Source organism: Oncorhynchus mykiss, chromosome 13 (genome assembly GCF_013265735.2).
Source record: "Oncorhynchus mykiss isolate Arlee chromosome 13, USDA_OmykA_1.1, whole genome shotgun sequence".
In the NCBI taxonomy this organism is placed as follows: Eukaryota; Metazoa; Chordata; class Actinopteri; order Salmoniformes; family Salmonidae; genus Oncorhynchus; species Oncorhynchus mykiss.
Window position 1 is genome coordinate 41,324,967 of NC_048577.1, and position 12,664 is coordinate 41,337,630.

At 46.0% G+C, this 12,664-nt stretch overlaps 1 protein-coding gene across 2 annotated transcripts in view; it reads right to left on the minus strand.

Moving 5' to 3' along the window:
* The window catches only part of col5a3a (collagen, type V, alpha 3a), an 80,508-nt gene that overhangs the window by 42,489 nt on the left and 25,355 nt on the right, over positions 1-12,664 (minus strand). The window contains exons 5-17 of one of the 2 annotated variants that reach the window (XM_036941103.1): positions 11,355-11,477; positions 9,024-9,416; positions 7,976-8,095; positions 7,614-7,733; positions 7,407-7,460; positions 7,154-7,195; positions 5,709-5,771; positions 3,657-3,731; positions 2,870-2,953; positions 2,701-2,757; positions 2,411-2,464; positions 977-1,030; positions 657-710 (exon numbers count right to left, since the gene is read on the minus strand). In XM_036941103.1, the coding sequence (XP_036796998.1) occupies positions 657-710; positions 977-1,030; positions 2,411-2,464; positions 2,701-2,757; positions 2,870-2,953; positions 3,657-3,731; positions 5,709-5,771; positions 7,154-7,195; positions 7,407-7,460; positions 7,614-7,733; positions 7,976-8,095; positions 9,024-9,416; positions 11,355-11,477 (1,293 nt within the window). The remainder of the gene's footprint in view (positions 1-656; positions 711-976; positions 1,031-2,410; positions 2,465-2,700; positions 2,758-2,869; positions 2,954-3,656; positions 3,732-5,708; positions 5,772-7,153; positions 7,196-7,406; positions 7,461-7,613; positions 7,734-7,975; positions 8,096-9,023; positions 9,417-11,354; positions 11,478-12,664) is intronic. The other variant, XM_036941104.1, reaches the window with a different exon arrangement.

Below are 12,664 nucleotides of genomic sequence, written 5' to 3' on the forward strand. Positions count from 1 at the left end.
TGTGTGTGAACAGCAGTGTCTTTATCTGTCAGAACAGTGTTTTAGCACAGAACAGGACAGAACAGCTAATACTCTGGCTTCCGTGTGTGTGTGTGTGTGTGTGTGTGTGTGTGTGTGTGTGTGCGTGCGTGCGTGCGTGCATGCGTGCGTGCGTGCGTGTGTGTGTGTGTGTGTGTGTGTAGTGTCTCTGGCTGGGACTGCGAGCCCAGAGTGTTAGCTGTTCTGGAACACTGTTCTGACCGATAAAGACACTGCTGTCCAGGGGAGCGTCATTTATTTGCCAAGCTCTTCCTGCAGCTGTAAACTATTGAATCGCTGGCGTGGTTAATATGGCTACTAAACTCAATATTAGAACCTCTGATAGCTCTAGGGTTATTTAGCAAGTGAAAATGAAGACCTCATTCGACAATTCCCGTGGAAACATTCATTTGTTCACAATCCTGTTGCTACCTCGATGGAACACATAGTAAATTGGATCAGTCAGATTAACTGCCCGACACAACAATAGTGCAGTTCATCCCAAAACAAACTATCCACTGTGCAGGTACAGTACACTACACACAAGCAAACTTGAGCTGCGGAGTTTCTGCCTTAACACAATTTACTCTGATTTTCACCCACTGCACTGTGATGAAATGTGATTTTAGGAAGCTTACTTTTCCCCCTGTCTCCCCCGGTGCTCCACGCCCTCCATCCGTTCCGGCCCGGCCCTAGGAGAGGACACACATACAGAGTAACACAGCCATCTGCCAGGGACACAGCACACTCTAACACTCATAACCTACACACTACCACTGACACTACTGTCAATGAATGGACAGGCCAGGCGAGAGAGAAAATACGTGTTGTAGTAACAGTTGGTTGTATCTGATCAAGGAGTACAACAACAGTTCAGAACATCTGTATAGCGTTACAGTCCACAGTTGGGTATCTGGAGCATGACGACAATGTCACACAGCTCACTAAGAAGTCTCACCCTCTTTCCTAACTTCCCGTTGAGTCCTGCAGGACCTGGGGTACCATGGGGACCCTGAGAAAGAATAGACAGAGAGAGAGGGGGGAGGAGGAGGAGAGAGAGAATAGACATAGCGAGGGGAGGAGGAGGATGAGAGAGAGAGAGAATAGACAGAGAGGGGGAAGGAGGAGGAGGAGAAAGAGAATAGACAGAGAGAGGGGAGGAGGAGGAGAGAGAGAATAGACAGTGAGAGGGGGAGGAGGAGGAGAGAGAGAGAATAGACAGAGAAAGGGGGAGGAGGAGGAGAGAGAGAGAACAGACAGGGGGGGGGGGAGGAGAAGAGAGAATAGACATAGCGAGGGGAGGAGGAGGATGAGAGAGAGAGAATAGACAGAGAGGGGGAAGGAGGGGGAGGAGGAGGAGGAGAGAGAGAGAATAGACATAGCGAGGGGAGGAGGAGGATGAGAGAGAGAGAATAGACAGAGAGGGGGAAGGAGGGGGAGGAGGAGGAGGAGAGAGAGAGAATAGACATAGCGAGGGGCGGAGGAGGATGAGAGAAAGAATAGACATAGCGAGGGGAGGGGAGAGGAGGAGGAGAGAGAATAGACAGAGAGAGGGAGGAGGGGGAGAGAGAGAATAGAGGAGGATGAGAAGAGAGAATAGACAGAGAGGGGGAAAGAGGAGAAGAAGGATGAGAGAGGAGGAGGAGAGAGAATAGACAAAGAGGGAAGGAGGAGGAGGAGGAGAGAGAGAATAGATAGAGAGGGGGGGAAGAGGATGAGAGAGAGAATAGACAGAGAGGGGGAAGGAGAAGGAGGAGGAGGAGGAGAAGGAGGAGGAGGAGGAGGAGGAGGAGGAGGAGGAGAGAGAGAGAATAGACAGAGAGAGGGAAGGAGGAGGAGGAGGAGAAAGAGAATAGATAGAGAGAGGGAGGAGGAGGATGAGAGAGAGAGAATAGACAGAGAGGGGGAAGCAGGAGGAGGAGGAGAGAGAGAATAGACAGAGATAGGGAGGGAGAGAGAGAATATACAAAGAAAGGGGGGAGGAGAGAGAGAGAGAGAGAATGAGGAGAGAGAAAGATAGACAGAGAGAGGGGGAGAGAAAGAGGAGAGAGATGAAGAGGGAGGGGGGAGGACAGAGAGAGAGACAGAGAGAGGGGGAGGAGGAGGAGAGAGAAAGATAGACAGAGAGGGGGAGGAGGAGGAGAGAGAAAGATAGACAGAGAGGGGGGAGGAGGAGAAGGGGAGAGAATAGACAGAGAGAGGGGGAGGAGGAGAGAGAAAGATAGACAGAGAGAGGGGGAGAGAAGGAGGAGAGAGATGAAGAGGGAGGGGGGAGGACAGAGAGAGGGACAGAGAGAGGGACAGAGAGAGAGTGAGACCAGCAGGATACATCAAAATCTAAATGGACCTTGACTGCTCTGTGGTAGCAAGTCAAAATAGAATATCCTCTTACCCTGGGGCCATGATCTCCAGCGTCACCTTTAAGTCCAGAGGGACCAGTAAGACCCTAAACACCGAGATGAAAGACAGTCAAACCAAACAAGGACATATAAAGAAAATCCTGTTAAGTTACATTAGTGATGATCAGACTGCTGAGTGTTTGTATGTGCATGGAGACAAAATGGTCTGTGGTCAATGTGGTTGTGGTGGACTGTAGATACGGGAGTATCTGCCAGGTGTAGATAGAGAATAAGGTAGAATTTAAGATTGTGGCCTTTGGTTTGAACTAGGTGGGTATCCTACCAGTGGGCCGGGTCGCCCTGTAAGACCCAGTGGACCTGGGGGTCCCTTCAACGACATCTGGAATAAACAAGGGTAAGAAGGACATGGTTAGATAAGTTAAGGCTAATTTCTAATGTAAAAGCAGTAATGATGTTCCAAGTTATAGTTGTAGTGGACAGGTGGACGTTACCTTGGTCTGCTGCAGGATGGCCTGAGCCTGGGCCTCCTGGGCCGACACCACAGGCCCCTTCTGAGAATCACCACCATGTCGGAACTACACGAGGAAGGGGTAGAGTGATCAACCTAAATACACGCAGTATAAGTCTATGGGAATACACAATGTAGATTTCACCTGGCCTCATCAGCATTCAATCTCACAGCTCCACCTAGTGGCTCAGAGCTGTCACTGCCCTCCCTCAGGACAGCTTCACATATGGGGAATCCCCAAAAACCACCCCCCACACCCCTACCAACTCCCTCGGAGGGCTCTCCCTGGGCACACTCTTGACCTGAAACTCATGTTTCACTTTTAAATAATAAAACAGCATGAAATTCAAATGAACAAATCCCTCCTGTCGTTTTACAAGATATAAACCTCAGTAAGAGTTAAATATTTAATTTTGAGGTATTTGTGTCAAGTCTCAAAATCAGACAAAAAAAGTGCATGTGGCATATAATCAGGCACATCTCTTTCGTATGAAATTGCACAAGCTACAAAAATATTTCAGTGCTTGTCAGGATAGTAAAGTCTGCAGCCCTGCTATCTGAGGGTCTAATTAGCCCCTACACCTTCGATCATTTTCTCTCCCTCAGCTATTGGACACTTGTGCAAATGGGGGAGGCGCGCGTGAATGCTCAAATTGTGGGCAGAGGGGAAGGGAGTGATTTGGGATTCAGCCACAGTCAATGGGAACTGAAAATGAGAGTGTGTTCAGCTGAAGGAAGTTTAAATAATGAGAGTTTTATCTAATTCTTACTGGTAACATCAGCATTGTTCCTGGAGGACCAGGTATCCCATCAACCCCAGCTAAACCAGGACGTCCTGGAGGACCCTGAGAGAGACAAAGGGAGAGAGAGAGGGAGGGAGGAGGATACTAGTCGTGACTGTATGAGGGTTTATACAGTGAACAACACAAGTATGTACAATACAGGCCTGTAAACACAAGTATGTACAATACAGGCCTGTAAACACAAGTATGTCCAGTACAGGCCTGTAAACACAAGTATGTCCAGTACAGGCCTGTAAACACAAGTATGTACATTATAGGCCTGTAAACACAAGTATGTACAATACAGGGCAGTAAACACAAGTATGTACAATACAGGCCTGTAAACACAAGTATGTCCAGTACAGGCCTGTAAACACAAGTATGTACAATACAGGGCTGTAAACACAAGTATGTACAGTGGGAGTGTTCCAATGTGGACGTAAGGCTAAACACATGAGAATGATCCCTGAAATCCAATCTCTGTTAAAACAACCTCTGCTTCAGTTCCAGAGGGCATGTCACTCACTCTTTGTTTCATATCAATTCGCTTGTCTCTAGAGAGGAGGGGAAACAGTTGATGATTTTCCGCTTGATGCCCCTATCAGAAGCCTAATGTACCCATAAGCACCTCATAAAGAATTAGAGCTAATCCCAAACTGACAATCACCTAGTCTCTCTGCAGCAGAGACAAAGGCTCAATAGGAACCTTTATTGCAGTATCTGTCACACTGAGAATACTGTTGTATACTGTAAGGCATAACAAACAATGAAGATGAAATATTGTAAATAGGCAGGATTATGGAACACTGTTTATACATTTGTTTCTGATCTGCTTTGAAAGAAGAAAGAGTTTGTTTGATGATCTGATTTGATGTGTTTGATTTGAGGTGAAACCTAGAAGACCTCCACGTTTTTCAACTACAACAACATCATTAAAAATCCTTTAGACCACTAGAGACGACTGAGCATCTGTTGGTTTGTGTCTGTGGGAGCGAGGCGGTTTTCAGGGAGGGAACACAAACACACAAAGGCACGCACATACACACACACACACACACACAGTCCAACAGAGAGAATTAGGTCGAACCCACACATGAGTCATCACCAGTCCTTTAGTCCCTTAAGCCCAGGAAGGTCACGGTCAAGACCACAGTGAGGTCACAGCATCCCTGACCTGTTTGTGTAGGCTGTGGTCAATCTTTGGTTACGGTCAAACCCAGAGGACAGTCCCTGTGGACCCTGACTATGGTCATACTGTCCCAGAGGACAGTCCCTGTGGACCCTGACTGTGGTCATACTGTCCCAGAGGACAGTCCCTGTGGACCCTAACTGTGGTCATACTGTCCCAGAGGACAGTCCCTATGGATCCTGACTGTGGTCATACTGTCCCAGAGGACAGTCCCTGTGGACCCTGACTGTGGTCATACTGTCCCAGAGGACAGTCCCTGTGGACCCTAACTGTGGTCATACTGTCCCAGAGAACAGTCCCTATGGATCCTGACTGTGGTCATACTGTCCCAGAGGACAGTCCCTGTGGACCCTGACTATGGTCATACTGTCCCAGAGGACAGTCCCTGTGGACCCTGACTGTGGTCATACTGTCCCAGAGGACAGTCCCTATGGATCCTGACTGTGGTCATACTGTCCCAGAGGACAGTCCCTGTGGACCCTGACTGTGGTCATACTGTCCCAGAGGACAGTCCCTGTGGACCCTGACTATGGTCATACTGTCCCAGAGGACAGTCCCTGTGGACCCTGACTGTGGTCATACTGTCCCAGAGGACAGTCCCTGTGGACCCTAACTGTGGTCATACTGTCCCAGAGGACAGTCCCTATGGATCCTGACTGTGGTCATACTGTCCCAGAGGACAGTCCCTGTGGACCCTGACTATGGTCATACTGTCCCAGAGGACAGTCCCTGTGGACCCTGACTGTGGTCATACTGTCCCAGAGGACAGTTCCTGTGGACCCTAACTGTGGTCATACTGTCCCAGAGGACAGTCCACTATGGGTCAATACTCCACGGGTGAGGATACTCACCAAATCACCTGGGTCTCCACTGGGTCCTCGGGGGCCCATTGGTCCTGGTCCACCTGGAATACCCTGGAGAATAAACACACAGTCAATCAGCACTGGTCCATAGTATCAATATGGGCAATACAATGGAGTAATAGCTATCAATGTGGTTTCAATGTAGTTTCAATGTAATATCAATGTAGTATCACTGTAGTATCAATATAGTATTAATGTAGTTTCAATGTAGTATGCATGTAGTTTCAATGTAGTTTCAATGTAGTTTCAATGTAATATCAATGTAGTATCAATGTAATATCAATGTAGTATCAATGTAGTTTAAATGTAGTATCAATGTAGTATCAATATAGTATCAATGTAGTATCAATGTAGTTTCAATGTAGTTTAAATGTAGTATCAATGTAGTATCAATGTAGTGTAAATGTAATATCAATGTAGTATCAATGTAGTTTAAATGTAGTATCAATGTAGTATCAATATAGTATCAATGTAGTATCAATGCAGTTTCAATGTAGTTTAAATGTAGTATGAATGTAATATCAATGTACTATCAATGTAGTTTCAATGTAGTATCAGTGTAATATCAATGTAGGATTAATGTAGCAACACTGTGGGCAATACAATGGAGTAATAGTTATGAATGTAGGATCAATGTAGTTTCAATGTAGTTTCAATGTAGTTTCAATGTATTTTCAATGTAGTATCAATGCAGCATTAATGTAGTTTCAATGTAGTATCAATGTAGTTTCAATGTAGTTTCAATGTATTTTCAATGTAGTATCAATGCAGCATTAATGTAGTTTCAATGTAGTTTCAATGTATTTTCAATGTAGTATCAATGCAGCATTAATGTAGTTTCAATGTAGTTTAAATGTAATATCAATGTAGAATCAATGTAGTAACAATGTGGGCAATACAATGGAGTAATAGTTATGAATGTAGGATCAATGTAGTTTCAATGTAGGATCAATGTAGTTTCAATGTAATATCAATGTAGTTTCAATGTAGTTTCAATGTATTTTCAATGTAGTATCAATGCAGCATTAATGTAGTTTCAATGTAGTTTAAATGTAATATCAATGTAGAATCAATGTAGTAACAATGTGGGCAATACAATGGAGTAATAGTTATGAATGTAGGATCAATGTAGTTTCAATGTAGTTTCAATGTAGTTTCAATGTATTTTCAATGTAGTATCAATGCAGCATTAATGTAGTTTCAATGTAGTATCAATGTAGTTTCAATGTAGTTTAAATGTAATATCAATGTAGAATCAATGTAGTAACAATGTGGGCAATACAATGGAGTAATAGTTATGAATGTAGGATCAATGTAGTTTCAATGTAGTTTCAATGTAGTTTCAATGTACTATCAATGTAGTTTCAATGTAGTTTCAATGTAGTATCAATGTAATATGATGTAGTGGTAATGACTTGGAGCAGGGGTTTTACCTCCTGTCCTGGGGGGCCGACTGCTCCCTCCACCAGTGTACCCTGCACAACATCACAGAGATATGCCAATGACATATAAACACATTCAGTACATACCAGAGATATTTCAACATAAATACTCCATATAGTCTTTATAGAGTCATAAAGATTACATGAACAAAACACCGACTTGAAAGAAAAATCCTAAAATAAAATCTTAAGGGCCTAAAATGGATTTCCATTAGCAATATTATGTCTGAATACTCAAGCTCACCGGTTCAACGATGGCAGGCTCTCCCTTCTCTCCTTTCAGTGCTCTGCCACTGGCCTGAGGCACAGACAGACACAGACGGACAGACACATGAACAGACGTGTGAGGTGATTGATGACCTACTGTGTGTACAGCAGTTGTAGGTCATGTACAGCAGTCTCAGCAGTCTCTGAGTGAATACAGTTGAACTGAATGATTGATGAGTCCTACCTCTCCATCCCAGGTATCATCCCCCTCTCTCTCTGCAAAGCCATATCCGTCCTCGTACGTCTCATACTCTTCATACTCCTGGTTCTCTGTCTCGTTACTTATGTCCTCGTACTCTACAGCCTACGAGTCCACACAACATGCCAGTAAATCACATGGTGCCATTGACCACATGACATTGACCACATGACATTGACCACATGACATTGACCACATGCCATTGACCACATGACATTGACCACATGCCATTGACCACATGACATTGACCACATGAAAAACTGAGCTGCTACAGAACATGACATTGGTGCTAAAACTGAGCTTCACCATATGAACATACAGTACATCAAAATCTCAATTCAACTGACCTCGTACTCGCTGATATTGGGACCCACTGTTACCATGGAGACGGCGAGGTCATCGTACAGGTCGCCGTAGAAGTTGTCGTCAAACTCCTCCATCTGGGGCTTTTTGTCCAGCCTCTCCTCCTGCACAAGGCCAGAGCGTTTAAGGTCAGAACCATGGTAACAGAAACCACGGAGACACTGGGAAACATTATGGTCTGTCTGTCTGTCTGTCTGCCCAGTCCACTGAGTTTGCCCAGGGCTTCCATTTTACACAGCCTATCACAGCATACAGTTTGCTAAGCTAGTTAGCAGCACAGGTGTTGGTTATGGGAATAGGCAGGTCATACATGTAGCAAGCCTCAGGGTGTGTTATTAATCATTCTATGGTGATGGAATATTTCACAACCAGGTAGTGATGGCAGCATAACATGGACTGTGACAGCCATTACAGCCAGAGTAAGAAAATAAGCTAATTCAGCAAATTAGCAAAAGTAGCAAACGATAAGCTTTAGAGAGTTCAATCATGGAGACTTTTTTTTTTACCAACATATTTGCTGACAAAACAACTTTTGAAAGACTGAATGCAACACAGGAGGCATACCGTTTTGGATACATGTATAGCTTAGGTCAAGGAGACATCACAGAAAAACTACAACACACAACACCTCATACATACCACTTACTCAGATATGTATGTTCAACTACAGGTACTACTAAAGACAGAACTAGTGTCCTATTAATGTCTTGCAACCCATAAACAACTACTGCGACAATTGAGTCACAGTTGTCTATGTGTTATAACACAGTGTAGAACATAGTCTAAATTCTAGATTGTCTGCATATTCTACTTAATCTAGATCTAGAGGGATGCAGGGATTCTCCGTGTTCCATTGTGAGTCCTGGAAGAGGAGGAGGTGATTAGGGTAGTGCTGGTTAGGTTAGAGGTCATAGTGAGGAGAGGAGCAGGTTGACAGAGGGTGTAGATGAGGCATTCTGGGAGAGTGGGTCAGTGCTCTGTTAGGGATGGGATGGAGGGGGAGGGGAGCTGCATTGTAACTTTTCAGTCTACCTCCTCAGTGACCTTTGACTCAGGCAGTGCACTGGGCACCACGGAGGGGTCCTCAATGTCAGAGTCAGGCCTGTGTGTGGGCCTCTCTGGGATCATGGTGGTCTGGTCAGGGGCTTCAGATGGGGTGACAGCTTCAGGAGTGAACAGTTCCATCGTAGATGGCTTTTCAGTGGGATAGTAGGTTTCTTGAGATTGTTTTTCAGGCAAAACAGTGGACACCTGGATGAAACCCTCCTCCTCTGGGCCCGCCTCTCCTTCTTTTCTCTTCTTGCCCCTCCCCTTCTTGTCACGCTTCTTTTTGTCCTTTTTGCCTTTCCTGTCTTTTTTGGAGCGTTTCATTGGCTCCTCTGGCTCGTTGCTTTGTATCATGGGATCAGGTTTAAGTTGAGAGGTCTTTTATGAAAGGGGGGGGGGGGGGGGGGGGGGGGGGCATGGGAGGAGGTGGGGCAGGAACAAGAGAAACAACAACATGGTGAAATACCTGAAACATAACATGCCAAGAGAAGAGAGACACTATGCACACATCCAGTAGGACCAGGCATAGATCAAGACCCCCCCCCCTCCCCCCCAAGCCGGTCACATACATACGGCGCGCACACATGACGTGTGCGCACGCACACACACACACACACACACACACACACACACACACACACACACACACACACACACCACACACAGAGTAGTCTTGAATGAGACTACTGTTTATTTATCATTGTTTACCACTGGCCTGTCAACAGAGAGGACATACTTTCTCATGAGGTCAGGGGTCAGTGTGTTTATGACCCTGTTGGGCTGTTAAAATATGTAAACATAAATGTCATTCATGTCCTTTTTTAACTCATATCCATATCTGTCACTATTACTGAAGACCTTTGTACGAGATCGTTGTTGAAGATCTGCTCTGGTAAATACGTTGATGAGGAGATTGTGATGGTTTGTAAACAGGGTCAGTGTGAGGAGGATATAAAGTGTGTAGAGTGAGTGATGCTGACAAGGTCTTGGACACAGAGCAGGTTTCTCAGCTGTAGATCTAGAATAGCCAACACGCTCTACGTCTGATTGACACTGATGGACAGTCCCAGGAGCAGCGCCAGGAATTGGACACACCCAGACCCAGACACACAGCCAGGCATAGGAGGCTACACACAGAGCACTGTTCTCACAGACCCTGACAGCATCTCCCTGCGGGCCGCATGAATCAATATTTCTTACTTTTCCTCTCTCCCTCTCTCCAAAACACTTTTCTCAAACATAAAGACACACACATACATCATAATATAACTCATCTCTCCCAAGTGTATCCCATTGCCCAAGCAGGCCCGGTGAAGAGGGGAAGAGCCAAAGTGGTGATATCCTGTGATATTTACGGGCTCCTGGCTGTGTGTGTTCAAGCTGAAGCAGCTCAACACTGCCATGGTAGAGTTTCACCACTCTGCTGCTGGCTCACTATCAAAGACAGAGGGAGGAGCTCCTTCTGATGCTGGCTGACTGATGTCTCATTCTGCTCTGGCCTGGCCTCCCTGTGTTTGAGTGGTGTGTTCCGGGCCCTTAGGCCGAGAAGACTGGGTAGTGATAAATCATGTGATACAGTAAATGGCCAAGGCTGGGATTGGCTGGGCTACAGAGGGCAGGGCAGGTCTCTGGCAGACCTTATTGATATGCATGCTGCTTGTTCATCGTTTAATCTGTTGGCTGAGAAACAAGGGGCTGAGGAAGCAGCTGTAGCAGCCAGCACTATGCTGTGTAGTCAGGACCTGCACAAAACCTCAACATGAAACTGTATCTCTGAAATGTTGAGCCCTGACTGAGCCAGCATAGAGAGAACTCAAACTGGAAATATCGCTATGTGAGTTCAACTCTAAAGCAGTCCAGATAAATACACTCTCTATTCCATAATCAAATTATGATTAAGGACCATCTGGGTTTTATTGAAGGTGCAGTTATTGCAGTTTCACTGAGGTTGTAAGGTTGTGTGTGTCATGTTAGCATCTACAGTGTCCCTGTTCACCAATTACAGATGGAATTACAACCTGGTTTCATTGCTAGCAGCAAGAAACCCACATCATCAACTACTGTATAACAGATTATTTCATTGCATACATATATGAAAGAAGAGAGAGAGAGAGAGAGAGAGAGAAGGGGAGAGAGAAATACATCGAGAGAAAAGAGGACCGAAATAAATAAATACTGTTACAGTTTGAAGAGGATATTTTGGATGGATGATAAATAAAACAAGACAGGTGAAGGGGAAGTGGAATAGTGTGTGTGTACTGTGTGAGTATGTGTGTATGTGAGAGGGTGTCTCCCCCTGGTGGCTGGAGTACTGACCTGCTCAGGGTTCTGGGCCTGCCTGTTGTAGGACAGGGGAGAGTCACAGTCAGGGATGTAGTGCAGGCAGTAGTCAGCCGCCGCCTGGGCGTCCTCCAGAATCAACAACTGCTGGATCTCTCCCTGGAAAACACACACACACACACACACACACACACACACACACACATACACCAGAAAGGCAGGCAGACAAGCATACAGAAAAACATATAAGCATCATGTTAACCTCACAGACAAACATACAGGGACAGAAAAGATCAGCACATCACTCTGACAGTCTATGAGAAGCACTGCGACGGCCTCGGAGGACCAGGATGAAAATGGCTGGGAAACAGAATGCTCTGTAGGATGTTGCCATACCACTAAGAGAATGTGTTTAATAGAGCTGAAGCCGTTTCACATGTGAATATCCTGTGTGTATAAAATGGCCAGTACTACTGTGACTGTTGCTCCCACAACCCCTCTGTTCCCAGGCTTCTAGCAGGGTGCTGAGTGTACACATAACAGTCAAATACTTCTGTCACACTCCCATTTCAAACACCCCTTTACATCCCCAGCCTGCCCCGGAGGGCCAGAGTGTGTGTACACATAAACACACAGACAGACCCCCCCCCCCCCCCCCCCCCCCCCCCCCGGTCTCCCTCTGGTCCCACTGAGTCCACACACGCTAGCACACCCAGCTAAATGGTCCCCAACTCATTACCAAGCACTTTTTATTAGTGCTTCACTCAGATCTCACCGAGCACAGATCTCAGGCCAGTATTTAGCCAACATAAACTAGTAGGTTACACAACAGTTAATGCTCCAGAGATGAAAAACCCAATTAACATCAAATTCTACCACACCTTTTCAGAGAGAGTGAAAGAGAGAGAGAGAGAGAGCGAGAGAGAGAGAGCGAGAGAGAGGGAGAGAGAAAGAGAGAGGGGGAGAGAGAGAGGGGGAGAATAGAGAGAGACAGGGGGGAGAATAGAGAGAGAGAGAGAGCGAGAGCGAGAGAGAGGGGGGGATAGAGAGAGAGAGAGAAAGAGAGAGAGAGAGAAAGAGAGAGAGGGATAGAGAGAGAGAGAGAGAGAGAGAGGGGGGGGGATAGAGAGAGAGAGAAAGAGAGAGAGGGATAGAGAGAGAGAAAGAGAGAGATTCTCAGCCAAAGATCAAAGGCCCTGTTCCACCTGTGGTACTGTATCCCTCCCCGCTCCCCCTAGCTGGCGCCGGCCGGCTGGTCAGCTTCGTAACTACTTTGTCCCTGCGCAGCAGATGTACAGCATTACAGTACAGAGCCACAGAGCCACAGAGCACATCTCTAGACATGG